Source organism: Theropithecus gelada, chromosome 1 (assembly GCF_003255815.1).
Source record: "Theropithecus gelada isolate Dixy chromosome 1, Tgel_1.0, whole genome shotgun sequence".
Lineage (NCBI taxonomy): Eukaryota > Metazoa > Chordata > Mammalia > Primates > Cercopithecidae > Theropithecus > Theropithecus gelada.
This window is the reverse complement of record NC_037668.1, coordinates 82947492-82974535: the sequence shown is the minus strand read 5'-3', so window position 1 is coordinate 82974535 and position 27044 is coordinate 82947492. Positions and strand designations below refer to the sequence as shown.

The following is a 27044-nucleotide window of genomic DNA, read 5'->3' as shown; positions in this document are numbered from 1 at the left end:
CTGTCAACGTGTGGATATCTAACCAGCTGACACTTGATCCTGGGGAGGGGAAGGAGAGAGAGTCTAGGCTTGCACAACAGGCCTAGGTTCCAAGGGGCAGAGATACACAGTTGGGGTGTTCAAGCCATTGCCATCTGTCAACTCTTGAATGCTTTTCATATATGACACTAAATGTCAGAAAATGTAATCTGGGAGGATTTTTGCCTGAGATTCCATATGACTTGGGCTGTGTAGAGATACAACTTGCTTAAGACAGCTATGCTCACCAGCCTTAGAGTGGAGGGCCTGGAGGTCCTACATTGAATGGGATCAGAGTGCACTCTGTAACCCAGGCTGCAGTGCAGTGATGCAATTACAGCTCACTGCACCCTCAGCCTCCCAGCTCAAGCAAGCCTCTCATATCAGCCTCCTGAGTATCTGGGACCACAGGCATGTGCTACCACACCTACCTAATTAAAAAAATTTTTTTTGTAGAGACGACGTTTGTGTTGCCCAGAGTCTTGAACTCCTACATGCAAGCCTCAGCCTCCCAAAGTACTGGGATTACAGGTGTGAGCCATTGCACCCGACCTGAGACTGTTCTGAATTTTAAATCATGAAAAATAGCCATGGACTTAGCACTGGCTCATTACAGAAGCATCTGGCACTGTAACTTATTCCATAAATACTCTGGGCCAGGCCCTGTGCCAGAAACTGGGGAGAAAAGAATGAAAAGGGCATTGGGAGGTTAGGACAACAGAGCATCTAGGATGTAGGGCATCCGTCACCAAGGAGGAGGCACTTTGACTGCCAGGGTCGTCCGGGGAGCTGCAGGAAGACATTCATTTCATTCCTAGGACAGGCACAGGGAATAAGTTCACATCACCAGTACTTACCCAATACTTGTACTCAAGATACAAGTACCTGGCTTACTCAACAAACTTACCCAGTTCCTAGTATAAACAAGGCATCACCCGAGGCAGTCAAGTCTATGCAAAAGTCAGGACAAAGTTTGTTTTTATTTTTAAAAGTCACTATATTAATAAAAATGCTACAAAACCCAGAATAAATATCTTCAAGTTACAAAAGCAAAACAGGTCTAGAAAAGCTGGCTGTAAAAAGGCAACAGAGAGGACAGACCCAAAAGATAAATGTCTGCTTGCTTGGGTGGGGCTGGTGCTCAAGGAGGGACAGTTGTCCCTCTCCTCCCACCATCCCTTAGAAGCATCTCCATCAGGCCACAGTGAATCAGGCCTAGATGATACGGGAAAAGTTCCGTGCCTGCAGGCATCGTTCCACCATCACTCACTGAGCTTCCTGGTCTGTGTTCCCCTTCCCAGCCTCACTGTTACCTGCGGGGTAAAGTAAGAAGAGGCTTGGCTTCAGAGGCAGCCCAATCTGGGTTTCTGGCTCAGTTCCTGCTGTGTGAGCTTGGCAGGCATGCCTCCTCTGGTTCCAGGTTGCTTCCCCTGTAAAGCAGGGGTGGGTGCAAATGTGTAGTCTGCTGGGTAGTGCAGCAGGTTGGCTGAGACGGTGCGTGCACCATTGCACACTGCAGAGTCAGTCCTAGGTGACGGCTCCCTGCAGGCCACCCTTGGGTGTTGTTAGCACAGCCTGGCATAGAGCAGAGTAAAGGTCGCTCAGGAAACCAAGGCACAGCCCATGACCACCAGGGATGCGTTGATCTCCAGCCTCTGGCTAGATGCCATCCAGAAAGCTGAGCCTCCACTAATCAAGGGAGCCCCAAGGGGCTTCCCCACAGTGAGCTGGAGATGAGGGCCATCAGCATCTTTCACACTCGCCCCCTGACGATGCTTGTCCCTGCCGCCCCTACCACCTCCTCCCCTACCCATGGGAAGAATCCTGCCTCCTTGGTGGAGACGTGAGGACTGAATGCCTGGCACCGAACAAGAGCTCAATAAAAGCCATTCTGCCCACAGATGTTGGCATTTTGGGAGCAGCTGGCAGCACCAAGCACAGCTCAACCTGTTTCAATGGTGAAATGCCCCACAGTGAGGGAGGGAGCTTCCTGGCACCTCCACCAGGGGAGGGGGCATCCAGAGTGAGTGAGTTCTGGGCAAGGAGCCTGCCCCACTCAAGGGCCAGGCCAGCAGCTCCAGGAAGGTGGAAGCATCCCCGTCCCCTCGGGCTAGGCCATGGAGGGCTGAGGGAGGGACAAGTTGGAACCATTTTAAAGCTCAGACCCGGCCCCTGACCCTACCCAGGCACCATCCTGGGATGGGGCTGTCACTGGAGCTCCTGGGAGGCCTGCACCAGGTGCCGGCTCCGGCAGCAGATGGCAACGGCTGCCACGGCTTCTTCGCTGGTACTGCCTGTGGTGCTGACGTCCCGGCTCCTGACCACACACGTGTTGTCTACGGCGTAGGCCCCCAGGACATGGGAGGTCCCAGGGAGGGCACTGCAGCCGGTCAGGGTCCAGCCGTCCTCACAGGCCACGATCACCTGCCAGAGCCGAGGAGAAGAAAGCACAGTCCAGCATGGCCCGGGACCCCCACCTACACTTCATTTCTCCCTCCAACATCCCGCTGTGAGGCCAAGGGGCAGATAGCCCTCCCTGGCTCAGAGCCCATTTGAGACACAAACACATATCTCTCACCCCGCACCTCCCGCCCCGGCGATTCTGCACCATCACTGACCAAACACGTGAGCTCCTGCTTCATGCCTGGTTTGAGGGGCGCGGGGACAGACAGATGCCTACCATGCCAATGCCAAACTCATCTTCCTTCTGAAACTGACGGCCCCACAGCCTGCCCCATCCCACTTAATGGCAACTCCATCTGTCCAGGGGCCTGAGCCTTGGTGCCGTCCTCCCCTTCTCCCACCCATGTCCACCCACCAGGCCTGCGGGCTCCCTTCAGACTCCAGCCTGAGCCCCGCCCCAACGCCTGGACCCTCCACCGCCTCCCTCCAGTCTCCCTGCTTCTGCCCAAGGCGCTTGTCATGTCTTCTCAGCTCAGCAGCTAGGCCACAGTGAGAGGTTCAGATCCAGGCCAGATCACACTCCCCCTAGGCTGGACCCCTGTGTGGCCCCAGCTGACTCCTGACTGTGGCCCTCGGGTCTCACCTGACTTGGCCCTGTCCCCTCTGAGGCATCCCCCACCTCGTAACTATTCCCACCTCTAGTTTCCTGGTACTCCCGGGCGCATCCCCACCCCGGGGCCTTTGCTCTGCCTGGAACACATTCCCTGCCTGATGGCCCATTTCCTCCACCTTCTCAGCAAGACCTCTCCTGACTTCTCCCCCACCCCATTCCCTTCCTTGCTATAGTGTTCTCCATCGCATCTTTTCAGTACTCTGTAATTTACTGGTTTGTTTTCTGTCCTCCTCCACTAAAATAGATGCTCCAGGAGGGAGAACAACATGTCTGTCCAGGCTGTATCCCTCCCCAGTGCCAGGAAGAGCACCTGGAACCTCGCAGCCCTCAGTGCACCCAGGGAAAGTGGATCCAAGAACAACACTGTCTTTTGCTATGGAGGAATGCACCATCCAGACCAGAATCAACACAGACTTGCTTTTTTTTTTTTTTTTTTTTGAGACGGAGTCTTGCTCTGTCACCCAGGCTGGAGTGCAGTGGCCGGATCTCAGCTCACTGCAAGCTCCGCCTCCCGGGTTCATGCCATTCTCCTGCCTCAGCCTCCCGAGTAGCTGGGACTACAGGCACCCGCCACCTCGCCCGGCTAGTTTTTTGTAATTTTTAGTAGAGATGGGGTTTCACCGTGTTAGCCAGGATGGTCTCGATCTCCTGACCTCGTGATCCGCCCGTCTCGGCCTCCCAAAGTGCTGGGATTACAGGCTTGAGCCACCGCGCCCGGCCTACATTTTAAAACCGAGTCTGAGTTCATTTAAGAGTGGACTCCTTAGGGCTGCCTTTTAAGAAGCTCCCACTGGCTTTTAAAAAGGAGAGTTCCAGAGCAACTGTTGGTCATGTCCACACCCAGGTTTCTAGAAGGCCTGGCTCTCACATTCCAGGGCTTGGCACGTGCCTCGCTAATCTCGGCAGGGCCTTTTCTTGCCTTGCTGGTCATGCTAACAACCTTCGGCATGCAGCTCAGGCACCCCCTCTGGGTCATGGCTGAGTGAGCTCTGTGTCCTCACAGCCCAGTGCTGCTCCTGACCCTGAGAACGTCCCAGCAGGTTTGTTAAATAGATCAGAGAGGCCAGGTGCAGTGGCTCATGCCTGTAATCCCAACATTTGGGGAGGCTGAGGCCAGAGGATCGCTTGAGCCCAGGAATTTGAGACCAGCCTGGACAACATAGCAAGACCCCATCTTAGAAAAAAATAGATCAATCAATAAATGCATGCATATTGTATTTCTTTATGGCAAATTTATGCACATTCTACACCAAGTGGAGTGGGGTACTCAGGCAACAAACCTTACTGATCTGGACAAAAGCAAAAACAGACCCAGCCACACACAGATACATACACACACTGTCCACACAATGGCGGAAGCTGCCCACAGCATCTACCCGGCAAACCGCCACCCTGATGCATGGCGGTATGGTGGTGGCACAAACTGACCCAGAAAAGCTGCACAGGAGAGACTCACACCGCCCCACGGCACCCCACCCACCCGTCCTCACAGGCCTCCTCACCTGCTCCTGAGGGGCCGGGATTCCATGCTCCTTGACTTTGCATTCCAGACCTGGGGCATGGCAGCAGGAAGCGTGGATGCTGGCCTCCCTGTGGCCCACACACTGGTTGGGCTGACCTCGTGGCCTCAGCACAGGCGGCTTGTGGGTGCCAAGGTCCTCCACCTCCCAGTGGGAGCTGCAGCCTGGGTCAGAGGAAGGCCAGCTCAGATAGTGAAATGCTGGAATGCTCTGTCTCCAGTGCCCATCCCCATCAGACCTTCTTTCTTTAAAGTGTGAGGCAGGAGCTAGGAAACCCAGAAACAACTCAAAGAAGATAAGAGATGCTGGCCTGAGCATCAGGACTCCTGTGTTCTCAACTCCACTCCTGACCAGCTGTGTGACCATGGGAGAGCCATTCAACCTGAGCCTTAGTTTCTCAGGGAAAACATCATCTCTCCACCCAGAGATGGAGACAGTGAAGCAGGGGCTCTATGGCCTGAGATGCTCAAACTTCCCCCAAACTCCCCAGGCAGCCAGCAGGCAGAAGTTCAACGGTAAGCTGGGGTCTGTCTGGACCACCTGGGGATGCCCTCCATGGGCTTAGGAGTCAGACACACGCATTGGCTAAGAAACCGAAAATAGTTATTACTCAGCTACACTGAGGCTCTGTTTACTCATTTGTAAGATGGAAAGAGAAACCGCACCTACTCACAGGGACACTGTGAAGATGACACGTGTAAAGCCCCAGCATGGAGCCTGGCATGTACTCTGAACATGGTAGGGTTGTGGTTACTAACATTCTGTATGTCCTAGATGCAAGGGCTCAGGGCAGTCACTCAGCATGTCCAGCCTGCAGTTCCCTTAGCTACAAAATGGGGCTCTTTGAGGTGTGCCTCATAGAGTGAGATTCCATGACTTCGAACTGACATGTGCCTCTGAGTTCATCGGCTGAGCACTTCCAAAGGGGAGTGTGATTAGAGCATGGCGGACTTCCCTCCAAGCCAGGATCCCCGGACTGGATGGAGCCTCTCCCCTGGACAAGGGCACCAGCCACCTGACTACGCTCATCTTTCCTGAACATCCATCCCACATGCCAGCCTGCTGTGCCCAGAGTTAGGTTCTCACCCTCACCTTCCTGTTCCCAAACCCTCAGTGGCTCCCCTGGACATGCTCAGATGAGAATCAACTCTGAGCCTATTATTCCAGGCTGGAGCTCCACTGTCTTCCTAGACCTCTCACGCTCCACCCAACCAGAACAGCTCAGCCTTGGGGCGCCAGCCCTTGATGCCCCAAGAGTCCCCATCTGTGACTTCCTGCTACCTGCCTGGACATGTTTTCGACACAGGGTAGCCTATCAATAGTTGCCTATACCAGAGACTGGATTTTAAAGCAACAGGTGATGACAATAATAGTAACGATAGCTAGAATCTATATTGTCCAAGCATTAAGCTAAGTGCTTAGCACCCATCATTTCCTCATACAGAGACGTTAAGTAACTTGCTCAGGTCACAGAGCTATCGACTGGCAGAGTGAAATTCAAACCGAGGTCTGCCCTCCTTTCAGCCCCAGCTGGGGTCCTCTCTCTGGAGCTGCCTCTCCTGAACTGCACCACCTTAGGCAAAGCACCTGCCATGCTCCAGGCCAGTGCCCTATCTCCTCGCAACACAATGAGGCAGGTGATACCTTTTTCCCTCTTATGGAGGAGGAAGCTGAGACGAGAAGTAAGGTCACCTGCCCAGGGTCAAAGGCCATGGAAGTGACAGAACCAGAGTATGGAATGGAAAGTCGGGTTCCAGTCTCATGGATCACACTCATGAGGACCAAGCCTCGCGGGCAGTGGGTGCATAAGGAGAAAGGGAACTCTCCTCACCCCAGGGCAGGCCCAGCCTCCTACCTGTGAGGACGTGGCCCTGCTGATGGCAGTGGACACGGGTCCCCATGCTGGCCCCAGCTGGTGGAGCTGTGTGGACGCTGCAGTTGACCTGGGGTAGCAGGCAGCACCTGGCAATGGCGTAGACACCCTCACCCCCAAAAGCGTTGTGGGCCCGGCAGACCCGCTTGCCCCCTTGGGCCTGAGAGTCAGAGACAGAAATGGGAATCTGCTTTAGAATGGGCTTTGAAAACAGAGAAAGGGACTAGACAGGATCAACTCAAGCACCCTCGTCAGTGTCCCTACCAGGGGCCAGTCAGACCCTGCTCCTAGCCTTCTGGGGACAAGGAGCTCGCTCCTGCCCAAAGTAGACTGTTCTGCCAATGGGCAGCTCTGAATACTCAAAAGTTCTTCCAAACACAGAGTGGTTTCAAAATGGAGATACAGGGAAATCCAAGAGGCCAAAGCAAGGACCCAGCGGGCTCCACCCCACCCACTCTGCCTCCCACACAAGCATTAAGACACCATCTCCCAGGCCAGAAATGCCTGCCCCTCCTCACTCTCCTGACTGGGCACTGCCCTTCCACCAAAATGCTGCGACCAGATGGCATCTGTGCACTACCCTGTAGCATCACATCAATTCCCCTTTTTTGCTGGTTTTTCAGTCTGGGAGATTTCTCAGCTCCCAGAACCATGGAGCACCTGAGTGAGAAGGGCCTAGAGATGGCTGAGTCCAGAGTAGCAGATCCCTGACCCTCACGCTGACACCCATCCAGCACCCATTGAAAATCTATCCAGCACTGTCCTGCAGCCTCTAGGAAATCCTTCTCACTGTGGCTCTCTCCAGCGGCCCCCAGCAGCGTGAGATGAGGAGTGCCCCACTCCTGCTCTGGCCAGCCCTGTAAGCTTACAGAAGAGCTGGAGTGTCGAGGATGGAGGGGCTTGCTGCGGGTCCCTCAGGGCCCAGCACTCACACACACACACACACACACACACACACACACACACACGAAGGAGGGGTAGCAACCTCGATGCGCTCGCCCCGCCGCTTCCCACTCCTGGAGAAACTGGAGCAGCTCAGCAGCTCCTCATCCGGGGCGCAGCGGGCTACGGCTGTGGCCATCCGTGTAGGCCCCGAGTGTGCTGACCACACAGTCCTGCAAAACAGCTGCCAACCTGCAAAAAGTGCCTGGGATGAGGAGGGGGTGCTGGGAGTGAGGGGACCTCCACAAAAATCTTTAGTTCATGGTAGGAGAGAGGAGGGCTTAAAGAACATACTCAACTGTCTCTATAAAAACATGTTATGAAAATATTGCAAAGCCCTTTCAGAGCCCCCTTCTCATTTAATCCTATTTAAGGTGGTGTCATCCTCCTTACACAGACAAGGGAGAGGGGAGAGACTGTCAAGGTCACACAGACCTCCCAAGCCCCAGCCTGGCCTCGCCCACCCTGCCATCCTGCTTACCTGCCCTGTGGGTGCTGGGGGGCAGGGCGGCCACCAGGTTGGGGGTCAGAACCCGCTGGTCCTCAGGGAACCAGGCCTCATTGATGACATCTTTGGCAGAGAAGTGGATCAGTCTCTGCCTCAACTCGGCCAGAGTGAGCTCCGGCTCGGCAGACAGCATCATGGCTGCAATGCCTGGTACAGGGGTGAATGGTGAAAGATGGTGATGGCCTGACCCTCCTGCCCCAGCAGGGGACTCCTGCCAGTGCACACACACACACACACATACACACAAAAACACGTGCACACACAGAGACACCAAGCTCTCTTCTCGAAGGTAAGCCGCCTGCAGTCCCTCACACAGTGAGGTAAGACAGCCTTCCGTCACACCTCTAAGCCTTGGTAGTTGCTGTCTTATCGGCCAGGGGGACTCCTATTCATCCATCAAGCTCCAGATCAAATGTCCCTTGTCCAAGAAGCCTTCTCTGACCCTCGGGCTGGGCAGGTGCCTCCTCTGGGCTCCCTCTAATACAGCCCTAACCTCGTGTTCCCACTGTGCACTCGCCTCCCTCATCAGACTGAGTGTCCATGAAGGCACCATCAGGCCTGTCTCATCTCTGGTCCCCCTGCACAGAGCCTGGCACTGGAGGTCCTGGCACAGACCCTGACTGCCAAAGGGCTGTTAGCATCACGGTGGCCAAGGCAGTGGGGTGGTGACTTACCAGCCACGTGGGCAGCAGCCTGCGATGTCCCACTCCGTGACACAAAGCAGGTGCTGCAATCGCTGGAGGCACCAATGATGTCCTCCCCTGGGGCAAAGAGGTCCACACAGCGGCCAAAGTTGGTCCCCAAAGTCCCCAGGGTCACCGGCTGGTCCTGGGCATTGGTGGCCCCAACTGTGATGACCTGGAAAGGTGAGGAGGTAGGTGGCAGAGAAAGGAGCCCAAGAGAGGGGTTGCAGAAGCAAACTGAGGCCTTGCCAGCTGGGCTGAACAACTGCTATACACCTGTTTGGGTCCCATTCAAATGTCCCCTCCTAAGGAAAATCTGACTCCCCAGGCAGAACTCTGGCACCCCTGCCCCGCCCTGGTGCTCCCCTCTGTCCCTACCAGGCAGCATTCCCAATGCCCCTGTGGAGTTTACATTCTAGTGAGGGAGATAGGAAACTACTCGGTGTATCAGGTGCCTCTAAGTGCCACGGTGGGAGACTGAGAGGGCAAGGCAGAGACGTGTTGGGCTTTGTTTGCTTGATGCCTTTAAATTCGGCTGCCAGGGAAGCCTCAGAGGCCAGGGAGGATCTAGGTTACCGCTGTCAGGTATGCTTCTGCTCCGCAATCCCCACCCACAACGCACGCGCGCACACACACGGACTTGAAGTTCCAGACTTGAAGTGGAACAAGATTCTCTCCCCTAGATACCCGCAGTGTCCGGACACTGGAGGAGCGGTGGTCAGAGGGACGGTCACTGCCCCCCAGCTCCTCAGGGCCGAGGCCCCGTGTCTGTGCGCGGCCCTGCGGCACACTCTCTGGATGTCCCTCGGGTGAGGTCTGAGCCCTCAACTGTTCCCATTCACATTAGCCTTGCTCAAGTGGTCAGTCATGCAGCCGCAGAGAGATCTGGATAGTGGGGAGGCCCTAAGCATATTGGGCGGGCCCTAAGACTATTGGGCAGAGGACGCAGGGCCTGGGGAGGGAGATGGGGAGGGGGCGGCTACCAGGAGACCCTCAGGAGGGAGAGTGGCCAGGACGGGGTGTGGGGGCGAGGCTACGTGGGCGCCGCTACGTGGGGGCGTGGCGGGGTCACTGCTGTTCAGACTCTGGGATGATGGAGGCTCGAGCCCATTCCTCCCCAGCCTCCTGCATGGCGGGGATCTCTGGCGACTCCTTCCAAAGCCAGAAGGGTTCAGCCTCCAGGAACGTGCTGCAAGAAGCCCACGGGGCCCGCCTGCCCTTCGCTCCCCCGTCTTGGGGCAGCAGCCTCAGCACCTACCTCGGGAGCCGAGGCTGGGGAGTAGAGGCAGGCATCGTCCCGGAAGTTGCCGGCAGCGGTGACCAGCACAACCCCAGCCCTCGCGAGGCGCTGGCAGGCGGCGTTGAAGACCCGGCTGTACCCACCCGCCAGGGGCAGCAGCACAACCAGTGGCCCCACGGGCTGGACCAGCTGGCTTTTCCGAATAAACTCCAGGCCTGGGAGGAACAAACCTAGGTCACCCCCTGGGGAGAACTGTTCCCCTTTCCCAGCCCCTCCCTTACAGGCACAGGGTGATGGTTAATTTTGGGGATCAACTTGGTGACCTGATGTTTGGTCAGAAGCCAGTGGAAATGCTGCTGCGAAAATATTTTCTAGATGTGACTAACATTTAAATCAGGAGACTGAGTAAGGCAGGTTACTCTCCATAACGTGGGTGGGCCTCATCTAATCAGTTGAAGGCCGGCAGAGAACACACTGAGGCCTCCCAGGGAAGAAGGAATTCTACTCCAGGCCTGCTGCCTTAGGACTTAATACTGCAACATCAAATTCTGCAGGAATTGCCTGGCCTGCCCTGTCGATTTCAGACTTGCCAGCCCCCACAGTCACATGAGCCAATTCCTTGAAACTCTTAATATATACATCCTACTGGCTCTGCTTCTCTGCGGAACCTTGACCAATAGAAACTGGAAGATATTAGCAATTACCTCAGCAATCAAACTAGCCAACCCCGGCCCTTCTGTGTGCCTGGCTCTAAGCGTCTGAATATATGAACTCAGGGGATCCTCACAATAACCTTATTATCCCTTTCCAGGAAACGCAGGCACCGAGAGGATGAGCCTCGGAAGAATGAGAAGGGCGCCCTGCCCCACCCAACTTCCCCCTGCCACTCTCTGAGGCCTGGCTCAGATGCCCCTCCACCGTGGCCACAAATGTTGAACCCACACAAACTTGAACAGAGTCTTGGCTGCCCACTCACCAGCTGTGTGACCCCACTCTCTATGAAACAGGGACAGCTGCTCCCAGGATTGTCTGAAGAATTAAAAGACTCCACGCCCAGGACCCCCCATACCATAACTCCCCACCCTTGAGGGTGTGGTTCCCTCTGGCCTCAGTGGCACTACATCCCCCATTTTGGTGTAGACCATGATCTACCTCATGCTACTGTCACCAGTGACAGCTCTTTTTTTTTTTTTTTTTTTTTTTTTGAGACGGAGTCTCGCTCTGTTGCCCAGGCTGGAGTGCAGTGTAGAGATCTCGACTCACTGCAAGCTCCGCCTCCCGGGTTCACGCCATTCTCCTGCCTCAGCCTCCTGAGTAGCTGGAACTACAGGCCCCCACCACCACACCTGGCTAATTTTTTGTAGTTTTAGTAGAGACAGGGTTTCACCAGGATGGTCTCGATCTCCTGACCTCGTGATCTGCCAGCCTCAGCCTCCCAAAGTGCTAAGATTACACGTGTGAGCCACCACACCCAGCCACCAGTAACAGTTCTAACCCTTTGCCAGCCTGTGAGCTCTGGCCCAGTGGCCTGGAGACTGAGAGCCTAACTCAGCTCTGGCCCTGATGTGCAAGGGGACCTGGAGCTGACAGTTTCTCCCCTGTCAAATGGGGTGTGGGAGCCTTCCAGATCCTGGTCTCTGAGATGTCTCCAGGAGCTGTGGCCAAGGATGGAGCTGGAATCTCACAGCCGTGCTCCTCCTAGAAGACAGCTAGTGAGGCCTCTCACACCACGGAGGAAGGGAGCGGAGTGGCACTGAGTGTGGAGGTGAAGAACAACAGCCACATTTACAGCTGCTGGTTATGTGTTTATTTATTTATTTTTCAGATGGAGTCTCGCTGTGTCACCCAGGTTGGATTGCAGTGGCACAATCTCGGCTCACTGCAACCTCTACCTCCTGGATTCAAGTGATTCTCCTGCCTCAGCCTCCCGAGTAGCTGGGATTACAGACACCCACCACCACGCCTGGCTAATTTTTGTATTTTTAGTAGAGATGGGGTTTCACCATGTTGGCCAGGCTGGTCTCGAACTCCTGACCTCAGGTGATCCGCCCACCTCGGCCTCCCAAAGTGCTGGGATTACAGACGTGAGCCACCACGCCCAGCCTGCAGCTGCTAGTTATTAAGCACCTGCTGTGTACTTATCTCTGTGCTCAGACTCGACACACAATCACCTGCTTACAGAGGAGGAAATGGCAGCGGCAAGGAAGGCAGTAGTGACTGTTGAGCCCCTGCCCCGTGCCAGGTCATGCAGTAAGGGCTTCCCATACACTGACTGGGATGCCAAAGAAGGGACTTCTCCAGGAAGTCCTCCAGAGGCCAGAGCACCAGGCCTGGGGAAGGCCTTTCTGGGAAAGAACAGCCTCCCCTCCACACACTGACCTTCAGGAACTGGCCTGACTGAGCCGAGGTCAGTCAATAAAGGGGTGGGACAGGCACAAGGGGTCACCTGATGGGGCCGAAGGTTATTGATTCTTGCCTTTAAAACTGAACATCGAAACCTGTACTCTGTAGGAGAGTCTCAGGGCAGAACTGGTGGAACACAGGGAAGACTCCTGGGCCTCCTCAGCCTTTCAAACAGACCCATGGGCTGCTTCCGCTAGCTCCAGAGCCAGTGTTTGACCCTGGGGCCTGGGGCCTGGGGCCTGCAGTGGAAGTCAAGCTGCTGCCCAGAGCTGGCACCTTTCCCAGTGAGGTCATCAGCTTGAGCTGTGTGACCCTGGGCAGTCACCTCCCCTCTCTGGACTGGTTTCATCAACTGTTCAGCAGCTATGGCAAGGCCAGCCCCAGGGCATGTTGTACAGAGGCCTTGCTCAGTGGCCACAGGAGGAAGTCAGTAAGGGAGAGCACCCTCCCTCTTCTCTGTCCACAGGCCCCCGGAGTCCTAGTTCTCAGCTGGACTTCACAGGGGGGCCACCAGATGGACTAAATATAGTCATAGTCTAGAAAAAGTCCTCTGCCAGTTCCTCCACCATATCTGCCTGGCCAGTGTGACCTGCAGGGCCCAGTCATGCAAGTAAGTGAGTCCCCTGGTCTCAGAAGTATGCAAGCAGAAGATAGAAGAAGTTTGCTTAGATCACCTCGAGTCCCTCCACATTGAAGATAACATCACAAAAGACACAAAGATGTCACCAGATTTGAAAAGGGGAGCAGTGTGGAATTGTGGAAAGGTCACTGACCCAGGGTCAAGTCTGCACTCCTTGGGCTACCTGCATAACCCTCTTGGGGCCTGGGTTTCTTCATCTGCACTCGTGGTCACTAGGGACCCTGCCAGCTTTGGCACTCTGGTTCTCTGGCTCTGCGGCAGAGGCTGCCACAGCATTCTTGGTTAGGAGACTAGCTCTCCCTGGGCCCAGCCCAAGCCACTTCCCAGGCCAGGTCCAGATGGAGAGAGACCAGCACTGTCTGGGGCCATCACTCACCTATGAGGGTGCCGCTGACCGTGCCCTTCCCTTGGCAGTTGAGCACGCGCAGGCTATGCAGGCCAGCGCCCTTGGCCACGCCGGCATCCCGGCCGCTGACCACCCCTGCCAGGTGGGTGCCATGGCTGTCACACTTGCTGGCCTGCTCAGCCAACACAAGGACCACATAAGAAAGACCCCCCCACCCCATAACAAATCAGTAGGTGGCTGGATGGATGAACATCCTTCCCACAACTGATGGCAGGGAGGGGACAGTGACAGCTGGGGGCTGTAGCCCAGCAGTACAGCTGCAACACTCTTGGACGGGAGTCCCCACCCACCTCCAGGATGGGGATATGGGCAGAGGCAGCCCTCCCACCAGAGGGCCGTGCTTACCTGTCTGTGGAAGCGGGTCCCGTCCTCCTCGGGCACACTCTCAAAGTCGGTGACCATGACCCTGCCCTCAATTTCCCGGTGGTCACTCTGTATGCTGGTGTCTAGGAGATACACCTCCACCAGGCTGCCTCCTTCTTTCCAAGGTGACATTTGTGGGAGAGGAGGGAATGAGCATGAAGTCAACCTTATAGTTAACACACAGAAACTGTGGAGTACATCCCAGGCACTGGTGAAAGCACCTTAAATATATTCACTCATTGAACCTCCAAAAAAATCCTCGCACGCTAGATCCTATTCTATATTTCATAGACAAGGAAAGGGAGGCCTAGAGGGGGCAGATAACTGTCCAAGGCCATCAGCTGGCAATGCTACTGCCAGGAAGGACCCAAGTCATCCTGCTCCTTCATATTAATATCAATATCCAACAATAATATGAATGTTCAAGAAATAATATCATAGTGTAAAATAAAGCCCCTATTATAGCTTTTCACAGCTCACCGAGTCTGCGAGAAAGACAACATGATTTAAAGACTCAAAGAATAACAGTGATGTCTGGCCGCCTGCGCTGGTCGGCTCATTTTAGAGACAGGAAGCTGCAGCTCGGACAGGATGTGTGTCTGGGTCTCCTGACTCCAGGTCCAAGCATTCTGCATTCCACAAGCTACCAGAAGGGCTCACAGGGGCTGCTTCCGCCTCACACGAGTCATGGCCTCAGAGAAAACAGTCACCGAGAGCCTACCCTATACCTAATTGGATCAGTTTGGATTATCCAAGAAGCCGGCACTGGGGTAAAAGCTGCAAGAGACTCACTGAGGGAGTTGCCTGTGCAGGACAAAGATTGGGGTGTAGGAGAAAGTAGGGAGAGCTCACAGATGCAAGGCAGGTCCAGCCCACTGGGCGGAGAGGGGAGGGAGGAAGAAGGGAAGCAAGGAAGGAAGCACCTCCGCTCCAGCGCGGGTCTCAGAAACTCTCAGCCAGGCCAGAGGAAGACTTCAGGCAGGTTGCTGCTAGAAGAGTCCTGCGCCAGCGGAAATGGCCTGGCCCTGGAACCCCTGCAGCCAGGAGAAGCAGGGCCTCAGGTGGAACCAGATGGTAGCCCTCTGGGCTGTCAATCAACCTACTCCTGCCCCAGGGTCTCCTGAGTCTTCTGAAGTGCCATCTGAACAGCACCTCTGTGTCCCCGGCAGTGATCCTCCAAATATGCTGCAGAGTAGAGATTCTCATCTCAGGATAGGTGAGCAAGTACGGGAGGCTCAGGGAGTGTCGTCGCTTCTTATGGCTTCGATAACAAATTCCCAGACTCAGCAACGAAGGCTCCAGGGAGAACCCTGCCTCACGTCTTCCGGCTTCTGGTAGCTGCTGATGCTCCCTGGCTTGTGGTCACATTTCTCCAATCTCCGCCTCTGTCTCCAAGTGGCCCCTCCTGTGTGTCTCAAATCTCCCTCCGCCTTTCGCTCATAAAGACACATCACGGGACTTACAGCCCACCGCATAATCCAGATGATGCCATCTTGAGATGCTTAATTACATCTACAAGGACCTTTTCTCCAAATAAGGCCCGGCTCACAGGCTCTGTCTGGGTGCGTGTATCTGTGGGGGCCACTATTTAGCCCACTACAGAGCAATTCAGTGGCTGCTCTGAGATCCCACACTAATTTCAGGCAAGGTCAGCTCCCAGTCCTACATCCTCGCACCCACCCACTGTGGCAGTAGGGCTGGGCCCAGTCCGAACTGTGAGTCCCCAGCCTGCACAGACACTATTCGCCCTGCCCTATGGCCTCCAGTCTCAGCAGGACGCTCCACTGATCAGTGCCCATGCGCACTTCGGTTACTTCTGTAGCATGCTGGGCAGGTCCTCGGCAGTCTGCCTGTCCTCCCAGGCTGCGGGATGAGGCAGAGTCCTTGCTCTCTGAGTGTGTTAGGAGCTTTCACTCATCAGTAGGCATCTACCACGTGCCCGGTGCTGCACTGGGAAGGGGTAGTTGAGAGCGCTGTGAGCTCCGACCTGAAGACATGTGGAGACCAAAGGGTGCTGGTCACCCTAGAGGAACCACTAGATATTGAACTGGGCTATGGAATGTCGGAGGGGCAGACGCATGACAAGGCCAGCAAGGTAGGCAGAGGCCAGATGGTGCCAGGCCCATAGGCCATGCTCAGTCTGCTCCTAGCAGAGGCCCTGAGCTGGCTACAGGGGATACAGGTGCTTAGGAAGCAGCCCAAGTTTCTCCCTCAGAGCTTCCAGGCTGACGGGACAACTGGATACATTGGCAGACAGCCCAGGGGATACAGGCTCATCTAGAAGACAGCACAGAAGCTGCTTCCCCACCTGGACATAAGCCACACAACGCACATCAAGCCGAAGGCCTGCTGGGCAGGATTCCAGTCCATGCTGCTCGTCGTGTGTGAGGAGGGAACTGAGGCCGCAGCTGAGTTAGCCCAGGTGACAATCCTTTCTGGTCCCACCTGTGCTTGGGACCACCATCTGCTCCAGAAGCTGTACTTGGGGTCCGCTGCAAGAGGATGTGACCACTGTGAGGTCACATCCCTGCTGGGGTGTGGCCCCAGCGCAGCCCCACACCTTCAAAATACAGGCAGTTCCTGCCCGCTGACACCAGCGCACTCTCCTGCTGGGACAGGATCAGGGGGCTGCAAGCATGGCCAGCAGAGGGCAGGTGGGCCTGGCGAAGGGGCAGCTCTTGGTAAGACACTGCCAGGAGAGAGGCTGTAAGCCTGGAACGCCCACCCAGGGCCCACAGCCCCACCACGGCCTCCGCAGCTGGAGGGAAAGCACAAGCCAAAGCCCCCACAGGAACATCCTTGGCCTTCCTTCCAGCGAGAGGCTGGAAAGGGGTTCAGCTCGGACAGGACACAGGGCCTCTGGGGCCCTTCCTAGGCCCCCCTCTATCCTCCAAACCCCTGGGTGAGGCAGAGGCTGCTAGTTCCCTGTGACAGCGTGGCAAGGTGGCCTCAAGAAAAGCCACCACTCTCAGGGGCAAAGAGGCCTTGGAGTGGCCTCTTCCAGCCTCTGGGTTGGTACAGAAAGCTCTGCGGCCTCTGGCAGGTGGGAGCCCAGTCCTGCTTGCACACCTCCAGAGCAGGGAGCTCATTAGCTCTCACCAGGCAGCCCTGCCATGCGCCTGAGAAGCTCAGACTGTGGCCAAGTTCTTCCTTTCACATCTGCCCTGGAGGTCACCCAGGCCCTGCTGGTCTCACCAGCCTCAGTCCCTTCTGTACAGGCTACACTCCCTCCTGCCTCACAGCTTCAGTCCATGTTGATTCCTCTGCTTGGACACTGTCCCCTTTGCCTGGTTAATAATGCCCCCGTGGGTCTTGGCTGGAACAGCGCTTCCTCCAGGAAGCCTTTCCTGATCCTTCTGCCGAATACACAGGCTCACAGTTGCCTGCACTCCTTCAGAGCTCTCAGCCTATCCAGAACTAATTTGTGTCGAGTAGCATTTGTTTAAGGAATGGATTAATCTTCTGGATACACTGTTGGGGAAAGAGACCACATCCATTTCATTCACCTTTGTATCCCCAGCACCTAATACGGTGCCTGGCACACAGTGGGTGCTCAAGACGTTATTGTTGAATGGTAAGAAAAGAAAAATGCAGGGCTAAAATCACAGCACCTCACTCAATACCTGACAGAGAAATGCATGCTACAGCAATAACTCATTTAACCCTCCTAACAGCCCCCCAGCGCGAGGCTTACTATTCCCTCGCTTTTGCAGAGGAACCTAGGAACCTGAGGATCAGAGAGGGTGAGTGATGTGTGCAGGGTCACACAGTTAAGAGTGCAGAGTCTGGGTTTGAGGGCGGCAGCCAGATCCAGGGCCCATGCCTGTGGCCTCCCCATGAATGAAGAGGCTGCTGCTGGGCCCAGCCAGCCTGCCCCATGCCAGCGCAACAGCTCCAGGAGGACATCCTCCAGCCAAGCCCTTGATGTGACTCCAGAAGGGGTTCCACACCCCTGCCTGCCATTCCTGCCACTTCCCACAGACACTCGGGGGAAGTGGGGAGGGGGACAATCCATGGGCATCCTATGGGGAGGAAAGGGCCCCACGTCTGCTTCTGGCCCAAGGGAGAGGAGGGAATGGTGGCTGCCAAAGGGTACACTCACATCTTAACCCGCACCACCTGTGGCTGTGACCTTATTTGGAAAAAGGGTCCTTGCAGATGTGGTTACGGTTCTCCACATGAGATCATCCTGGATGATCCAGTTGGCCCTAAATCCAACAACAAGTGTCCTTATGAGACAATGAAGAGGAGAGAGACACAGAGAAGGCTGTGTGAAGACAGAGGCTGGGATGGGTGTGCTGCCGCTGTTGGGACACAGAAGAGACAAGAGAAGCTTCTCCCTGGAGCTCCCGGGGAGAACGTGGTCCTGCCAACACTGATTCAGGCTTCTGGCCTCCAGTACTGCAGAGAATCAACTTGTTCCAACAAGGGGGTGGTAGTTTGTCACAGCAGTGCTAGGAAACTAACTTAGGGGGCAAGATCTTCTTGGTCTTCTGCCTGGACTGGGGCCTCTGTGACCCTCTGCCAGTGTCCCTCTCAGTCTCTGATATTAGCCTGCTCCGGGAGGTCCCTGAAGCACCAATGTGGAGTGCAGGGGGCTCCAGGAATCCACAGAAGAGGTCCTGCCTGGTTGGAAAGGAACAGGCTCCTCCTACAGAGGAGCTGTCCTCTCCCTGGCCACAGGCTGCCCAGGTCAGGTCAGCACACATGACCAACCAGGCCCCTCGCTTCTGCTACTGCCACCCTTGCCAGAGGATGTCCCCCACACAAACCCTATCTCCACCCCCTGCCCACCAGCTCTGATCTGTTGCAATGGCAGCAACTCAGACATATGCAAGGTCATACAGTATGCAAAGTCACACAGAAGCCCCCAACTTTTCACTTCCAAAAGCATCTGCACACCCTTCAACTCACTGGAGTCTCACAGCAACCTGTGAGAAGGACAGGGACAGGGTTATGTGCCCATTTTACAGACAAGAAAGACAAGGCTAATAGAACGAAGTGGCTTCCCAAGACCCCACGAGAACCGGTAAGGGGTGGAAGCTGAGTTCGCCCCAAGCTCTGCATCCTGGCACCATGTTGCACGGACCCACCACGTTGCATCATCTCTGCACTGAGCTGCAGACCTCACACCATGGGCACCTCAAACTTAACACAGTCCAACTAGAACCCTTCATCCTCTCCTCAGGCCAGGTGCATCTAGAGTCTTCCCTGACTGAATTGCCACCTGCAAGGCCCTGCTAGAATGCAGACTGTTTTCCATGGCTGCTCCTCCTCCCTCCCTCCCACAGTCAGGCCACACCAGGCAGAGGGAACAGTGGAAGGAAAGGCCTAGAGGGAAGACACAAAGTGGGCCATGCAAGGAGATCCAGAAAGCCAAACAGAGCTGGAGGCAGGGGGAGCAGCAAAACAGGAAGCTAGGCAGGGGCATCCCAGTCCGGGTTGTGTCTGTCCCATTAAGGGGTCTGGTCCAGTCTGCAGGGCACTGGGAGTTATAGAGGCCTGGGGAGGGGCCCTAGGTAGAGTCACCATCAGATGAACCCTCCTTCCAAGGTAAGTGCAGCCTGCTGGGCCATTCCAAATGGAGAGAAGAGGAAAACAAGAGACAAGGAGGAAAAGAGGATCATTTAAGGCAAGACTTTTGCATTTGTGGAGCAACAGGAAGGCAGGCACTGGGGGCTGCAGGGGTTGGGGATGGGACAGAAAAAAAGGGGTCAGTGGAGGTGCTGAGTCCCAAAGCCCCCCAAGAAGTGGAAACCACTGGCAGGGAGGCAAGGCCAGAGCAGAGCAAATGGATTCAGCTCAGGTGTGAAAGGGCAGCGCACAGATGGAGGGTCTTACTGGGGGGCTGATATTCATCCGCCCGGTACCGTGCAGGAGTAATTCGCTCCAGGTTCCATGGGATGCTCTGGGCAAAGACAGAGGAGTCCTCCTCGATGTAGTCGACGTGGGGCAACTTCAGGGCCTGCAGAAGCCAGAGAGGTTGGGGGACTCTGCTTAAGCCATCTGGACAGCAGCAAACACAGCCACAGCCTGGCCTCACCTGATCACTCCTGTCCCCACATCCCAGCCCAGCAGCCTCCCACCCTGTCCCGGCACACTCCCTTCTGGTGCCCCGGAGAACAGACTAGGAGCCTGAGTTTTCTCACTCGTTGATCAGGCTGAGAGCCCAGCACTCCCATATCCCTGCAACAAGGCCTAGCACAAGGGATTCCTTTTAGGAAGGATTCTGAACTTGACATCTTGTCTGGGAGCCAGGCTGTGCTAAGGCTCTGGGCAGGATGGACATGGAGTGAAGCTCAGGCCCTGGACACCATGCCTAAATCATGACATAACAGCACTGGCGATTCGGTTTGTCCCCCAGTCTATTCCCCAGCCTTCTCCAGCCTGCTCAGTGCAAACTGCAGCACCAGCTCCCTTGCAAAGCCTCCATTTAGGCTCAGCTAATGGGAGGCACCAGCAGGAGTTAGAGGGACAAGAGTGCATCTGCAGCTGGGCGCGGTGGCTCACGCCTATAATCCCAGCACTTTGGGAGGCCGAGGTGGGGCATCACCTGAGGTCAAGAGTTCGAGTCCAGCCTGGCCAACATGGTGAAACTCCATCTCTATTAAAAATACAAAAATTAGCTGGGCATGGTGGCACACACCTGTAGTCCCAGCTACTCAGGAGGCTGAAGCATGAGAATTGCTTGAACCCGGGAGGCAGAGGTTGCAGTGAGCTGACATGGCACCACTGCACTCCAGCCTGGGCAACAGAATCTCAAACACAAAAACAAAAACAAAAAACTATGCATCTGCCCCACTCCCTCCCTACCTCCTGACTCCCTGCGCATGGCAGCGGTGAACCCTCAGGTGACTCCCCACGGGCAGCCTCTCCTCCATGCCACCAGCTCCAGTTGGGCAGAGGGAAAACTATTCCCTCTCCTTACCCTTCAGACCTAAGTGGTAACAGCTTCCTGCCACAACTAGTCCCTGGATGCCTTGGTATCCCCAGAGGCTTCTTAACCTGCCCCCACTTTGGCGAGTTTCCATACCTAGCATCTGCTGAATGCTTCACAACCTCATTTAGTCCTTAAATGAATGTTCCCATTATTATAACTGGTTTACAGATAGGGGAATGAGGCTCAGAGAGGTGAAGGCATTTGCCCAGGGTTAAACAACTAATAAGGAGCTGGGTGGGACTCAAACCCAGGCTGGTATGATGCCCAGTTTGAAGCCCAGGTCTCGATGGCAAATGCCTGCAGCTTTCTGCTTGGCTTCTGCTTGGCCTACTCTCCTCTGAGCAGCTGCCCTGGCCTGTGGGGCTTGTGCCTGTCATCTGGTGCTATACGGGTACCTTCTTCGTCTCGCCCCAATGCTGAGCACATTGTCCCATAGTCAGCTGTACTGGCGGTCACTGATCAGTCTCTCCTTCTGAACTGTAAGCTCGAGGGAAAGGCCAGGGCTGTGTCATCTTCGCCTCTGCAGCACACAGTAGGCGCTTGGTAAATGTGTGTTGAGCAGACTGATGGAAGGCATTGACTTGTCAGTCTCCTTTACTTAGACTACGGGTTCCTAAGGCAGGGACCCTATCAATCCCTGTCATGGTCCCACAGGCCTTGGTATGAGGTCGCTGTTCAGCCACGGGATGCTGAGCTGATTAACCCGTGGAGCAGCAGTACAGTGCAGCTAGGAGACCCAAGTCCAGACTCTGACCCTGCCCATTACATGCTGTGTGACCTTGGGCAAGACCCTGGGCCTCACTGTCTGCAGGAGGCTGAGAAGCACCCCCTGCCATGTGGAGAATCAGTGTGAAAATGACACACGCTCTCATCAAGTGAGAGGCCAGGAAAAGAGGTGGGCTAGAAGGTGGGGCAGAAGCAAAAACAAGAAGGTTTTTTTTTAAGATTTGAAGCATTAGGGCCAGGGTGAGGAGAATACCCAGTCTCCTTTCTGCCTCTCCACCAAAGATGTGACATCCAGGAGGGAGGAGGGCCACCCTGTCCTAAAGTAGGGTCTTTACTCTGATAGCAGCAGCCTCAAAGAAATTGTAGACCCTTGAGTCATGCTTTTTTATAAAATGACTCAGGCTCCATTGAACATCCCAGGGCCTTGTCCCTAAAGGTTTCCATAGGCAGCAGATGCATTGGCATAAGAATGGCTGGCAGGCAGACCACTGAGTTTGATCCAGGTCCTACCCCTAGCTGTCTGTGTGGTCCCCTCTGAACTTTCAAATGAAGATGGACATACCACTGGGGCATGGCCAGGCTTAAAGGGAATTCCATACAGAAAGCCAGTGGTTACTGTGCTTGGTACCCAATAAGTGCTCAATACATACTTGCTGTCCCCTTCTGATTTTCAGCAATAGGCCTGCTGAGCACAGTCCCCAGTGTATATGCAGTGGCCCAGCCCTATCAGGAAGTGCCATTCCCAGAAAGGGTGGCTCACCAGCTCCAGCAGGTCGCCACTCATCTTCACCAGGAAGCCAGGCAGAAGGTGATGGAAGACATGCAGGATCTTGGTGAGGTATCCCCGGCGGGCAGCTTGGGCCTGCAGGCGGCGAGCAGTGCGCTCTGACTGCGAGCGGTGGGTCTCCTCCTTCAGCACCACCACATAGGTGCCGGGCAGCCTCCACGGATCCTGGCCCCATGCAAGGAGGAACATGATGACGTGGAAGAAACCCAGTAAACCCTATGTGTACTTTATCTCATCCCTACTTACAAATTAGAATTACAACAAAAGAGACACAACAGAGTGTAGTAAGTGGTAAAGAAGTTACCAAATGCGGACCCAAAAGCAAATTTAAAAAACTCATATAGGCCAACTATTATTATTCACATAGTTATATAACACTTTCAAATGTGCCAGTCAGGCAAAAATGGGAACCATGGGCCGCACTCGACAAGAGGTTTTCCTCTGTACCTGCAGCCAGCTCTCTATGGGCCTGGTTACCCGTGGCGGCCCTGCCCAAAGGCCACCTCCTCCACCCTGCCCCAATCAGAATAAACTGAGGGAAAAACTCATGGCTTTGGAGCCAGGAAACTGTGGACCTGAATTCCAGCTCTAATATTTACTGGTTGTGTGGCCATGAGCAAGTCACTCAACCTCTCTGGGCCTCAGATATCTCCGCTGTATTGTGGAGACCATAGTACGTATGACACAGGCCTGCTGGGAAGATCAAGAGTGACGGTTGTAGAAATCTCCCATCCAGATGCTCTACAAATGCAGGCAGAAGGGATGACTAAGTGAGCAAAGACAACACTTCTTAAAGAGAGAGAAGAGTCAGGGCCACTGTCTTAGTCCTTTGGTGTTGCTATATAAAGGAATACCTGAAGGTGGGTAATTTATAAGGAAAAGGGATTTATTCAGCTCATGGCTCTGCAAGCTCTCCAAGAAGCATGGCACCAGCATCTGCTTCTGGTGAGGGCCTTAAGCTGCTTCCCCTGATGGCAGAAGGTGAAGGGGAGCCTACATGTGCAGAGATCTATCACATGGCAAGAGAAGAAGCAAGAGAGAAGAGAGGGAGGTACCAAGCTCTTTTTAATAACCAGCCTTCAAGGGAAATCATAGAGGGAGAATCTACTCATTATCACAAGGATGGCACCAAGCCTTTCATGGGGGTTCCTCCCCCATGACCCAAACACCTCCCATTAGGCCCCACTTCCAACACCGGGGACCACATTTCCACATGAGATTTGGAGGGCACAAACTATAGCAGCCACGATCTGCAGGTGATTTGTTTGGTTTTAGCTCTCGTCTGCTCCAGCTGCTCTCAGGCAGACATACCTGCTCAAGAACCTTCACTGGCTCCCCAGAGCCTCATGGATCAAGTCCGAACTCCATGCTCCTCCTTGGCCCCTACCTCAACCTACCTTTGCAGCCTCACCACCCACATCTCTGTATATATGCATCTTGGATTCCAGTCAGAGTAGAACAGAGTTCACCCCCTTTACTCAAAGCCTTAGGGCCAAATCGGTTTTGAACCTCAGAACTTGTTTGGATTTTAGAAAGACAGTAGTGGGCAATCAGAGAGCCTGCTTGGAGGAATCTGGAGCTGCATATGTAATCTATGCAGCAAAATACATGAATACACATATTCACACAACTAGATTAAAAATAATCTCATGTCAGTTCACGTCAGATGCTACCATCAAATAAATCACAGAAAAACCTTTTGGTTTTCAGAACATTTTACATTTCAGAAGGTGGATAAAAAACTGTGGAGCCTGGGCGCAGTGGCTCACAACTGTAATTCCAGCACTTTGGGAGACCAAGGCAGACAAATCAGTGGATCTGAGGAGGTCAGGAGTTCAAGACCAGCCTGACCAGCATGGTGAAACCCCGTCTCTACTAAAAATACAAAAATTGGCCGGGTGTGGTAGCAGGCGCCTGTAATCCCAGCTTCTTGGGAGGCTGAGGCAGGAGAATCACTTGAACCTGGGAGGTGGAGGTTGCAGTGAGCTGAGACTGCACCATTGCACCCCAGCCTGGGCAACAAGAGCAAAACTCCATCTCAAAAAAAGAAAAAGAACTGTGGACATGTGCTCCTTATCCTCCACCTCTGGTTTTCCCAGCTCTGTGCCTTTGTTCATGGTACCTCCTAATCCTAGAATAAAATTCTCCTGACATCGTCATCGCTGAACTCCTACTAATGCTTCAAAGATTCATCTAAAAATGCCTTCCGCTAAATAAAAATCGAATGAATTGGGAGAGTACTCTGTGCAGTGGAATGTGAGTTCTGGAAACCCAGTTCTAATGCACCTGGGGTGACCGCCTCTCTCTGAGCCTCAGTTTCTCATGACTAAAACAAAAGGATTGGTCTAAAAATTCTTTTCTGCTTGCCAAAAAATATTTTCATTCTAAATTCGACTCCCACAGAATATCCATTGAATGAATGAATAAATGAACTTGAGGAGGCTCCTGTTCCAAATTTCCACCAGAGGAGAAACATCCTCAAGGGCTTGGTTCAGGTGGTCATACAGCCTCTGCTTACTCGCCTCTCAGGATGGGGTACTCACTATTTCCAGAACAGTCGTTTTGGAGCAGTGGTAACTTGAAGTGCCTTTTCTTATCCTGGCCACAACCCCACAACATCCCTCTAGAAAGTCAAAGGCTCAGGGAACAAGGAAGAGGACTATACTGAGCTGAGTAAGGACCTGCCATCCTGCCACCCAGAACGCTCAGACGGGGCAGGCAGCTGTGAGCGGCAGAATTTTCCCCTCTGCCCCAGGAGCTGTAGTTTGGAGCAAAGACAATGTCACCAACAGGTCACGCTGCAGACAGGGGCAAAACTGCAAGTGATCCCTCCCTGGGCTTGCATGAGTGAGGTCACTCATGGTCAACAGAACTTTCCCTTCATCTCCCCATCTGCTGCCACTGAGCCCTTAGGGAGGATTGTCACTTCCTTTTTAAAGACTAGGCAATGGAGGCTCAAGGATAAGTGGCTTGTCAAGCACCACAGCTAGTGAGAGGAAGCCATCATTCAACCCCAGATCTGACTCCAAGCTGGGGGACACAGAACCTCAGCCAAGTCCTGGGCTGATAATACTTAGAAAAAACTAGTGACCCCGCCCCGGGAAGAAGCTTCCCACAGCCTGAGGGCCAGATGCTGGCAGAGTCGTTGAGCAAACTCGCCTCACCCTCGGTCGGTCGGCAGACAGCCAGGTGGGCTGAGGCGCCGGGCTCAACTGCGGGGTCCCAGTACCAGGCGCGCCACCTCCGGCTCCAGAGCACCAAAGGCCCTTCCCTGCCTGAGTCCTAAAAGACACCAATGGGCCTCGAGAATAACTCCGCCCCTTCTCCCCTGCCCCTTCAGCTGGTTCTTTTCTTCAATTGAAACAGATGGAATACTACAGCATGAGTTCTGTGTCGTAAAGAAATTGCCTCGCGCTCCCAGCATCTGCCGTCCTTCCCACCCCGCTCCTGTCTCGGGTAGGGCCTTCTCTCCAGGCCCTCCATCCTCCGCTGCCCATATTTCCCAAACCGAATCGGAACCCACTATAATGGCAAGCCCACTTTCTCTGTGTCTGGTGCGTTCCCAGTGCTTTCCAGGCATTCACTTCTTCACCCACCTGTGCCGCGGCGAGGCGGAAAGTCTGAAATCTGGGCAGGAGACCCTGGCAGTGCTCTGCCCGCCCTCCCTCAGCCTCGCAGTCTCCCAACCCCGCGAGCCTTCCCACTGAATAGCGCAGCCGCACGCCCCCGCAAGTCCCCGAAAGGCCGGCCGTCCCCGCTCTCCACCGCGCTCCCCACGACCCGTCCTCCCACGCCGCCTTGCCTGCAGTCCCCAAGATCGTGCCAAGCGAAGAGCCCTCGGAGACCTGCACCCCACTTCCTCTCTTAAATGGGGGGAAACTGAGACCCGAGAGGAAACAGCATCGCACCGTCCCGGCTGCGGGTTCCCCCAGGCCTGCCACCCCTCCGCCCGCACCTTGGCGCAGCGGTGGAAGGTGGCGGTGGCTCCGTGCTCGGGTGCGTCGGCCAGGCCGTCCTCCTCGGAACGCAAGGCTAGCACCAGCTCCTCGTAGTCGCCGTCCTCGTCCTCCTGCGCACGGGCGCCAGCGGGACCCAGGAGCAGGAGCAGCAGCAGTGGCAGCGGCAGAGGCCACCAGGACCGCCTGGAGCTGACGGTACCCATCAGGGCCAGGGGAGAGGTTGCCGTCCTGATGAGGAGACCTAGAGGCCGTGCACGGTCCACGCGGGCGGCGCCTTGAGCCTTGCGGTGGGGAGGACTGTGCAGGAGCTGAAGTTCAGGCTCAGGGCGCGCGAAGGGGCGCGCGGAATCCTGGCTGGGAGCTGGGAGCCGCCGCTGCAACGACACGTCCTGGCCCGCCTGAGACAGTCTCACTGCCTGGCTCACTCCTCCAGGCTCGGACCCTGAACTGAGCGGCGGCGCCCTCCTGCAACCACGAGCGCCTCGACGCCGCTGCGGAAACCTTCTAGGGTGTGGGTGCTTGACGCCTGGGGCCCGCAGATCACGCCACCAGAGCCCCATCGGACGATCCTATCTGATTAAACATTAACGGAACCCCCGGACTGGAGGATCAGGTTTCGGCCTCGCCCTCCCCAAACAGCGTCAGATTACGCGCAGAGGGAAGAAAAATCTCCCAAATTCTAACTGGGCTGAAAGGCGGGTCGGCGCTCTAGAGGCACCTCCTCTCCCGCCTCTCACCCTGCGTGGGATGCCAGACTCCGAGTTCTGCCCGGCCCACCTTTTCAGTGTTTCCTGGGTCCACCTTGTCACCTGCTGACCAGTGAGACTTCTGAATCAATCCTACTATGGACTCCTCCCTGCCCACCGAATTCTTTCCACCGGCCTTAACCTGGCAACCTTTTAAACTTATCTTGGACCCCCGCCGGCCTCTGCTCTTTATGCACCCTGCACATTGACCTTA

General features: G+C 55.1%; 1 protein-coding gene across 1 annotated transcript; it reads right to left on the bottom strand.

Moving 5' to 3' along the window:
* Positions 1 to 978: 978 nt before the first annotated feature.
* Positions 979 to 26726, bottom strand: PCSK9 (proprotein convertase subtilisin/kexin type 9). Its single transcript, XM_025389942.1, has 12 exons — positions 26081 to 26726; positions 22099 to 22290; positions 19514 to 19637; positions 13655 to 13788; positions 13280 to 13421; positions 9879 to 10075; positions 8612 to 8795; positions 7911 to 8084; positions 7473 to 7621; positions 6470 to 6647; positions 4597 to 4778; positions 979 to 2442 (listed from the first exon to the last, which is right to left on the bottom strand). The coding sequence occupies exons 1-12, from the start codon at positions 26642 to 26644 to the stop codon at positions 2227 to 2229; spliced, it is 2436 nt and encodes an 811-aa protein (XP_025245727.1). The 5' UTR covers positions 26645 to 26726; the 3' UTR covers positions 979 to 2226.
* Positions 26727 to 27044: the final 318 nt, after the last annotated feature.

Bases quoted from the DNA above. Each gene is read 5' to 3' on its own strand.
- PCSK9 (XM_025389942.1), bottom strand. From the start codon at position 26,644: ATGGGGCTCTGGTGGCGTGATCTGCGGGCCCCAGGCGTCAAGCACCCA. The intron at 13,789-19,513 runs GTAAGACCCTCC...CACCTTGGAAAG, and splicing joins GGATGAATATCAGCCCCCCA to AAGGAGGCAGCCTGGTGGAG. The intron at 7,622-7,910 runs GTAAGCAGGATG...CACTTTTTGCAG, and splicing joins CCCCAGCACCCACAGGGCAG to GTTGGCAGCTGTTTTGCAGG.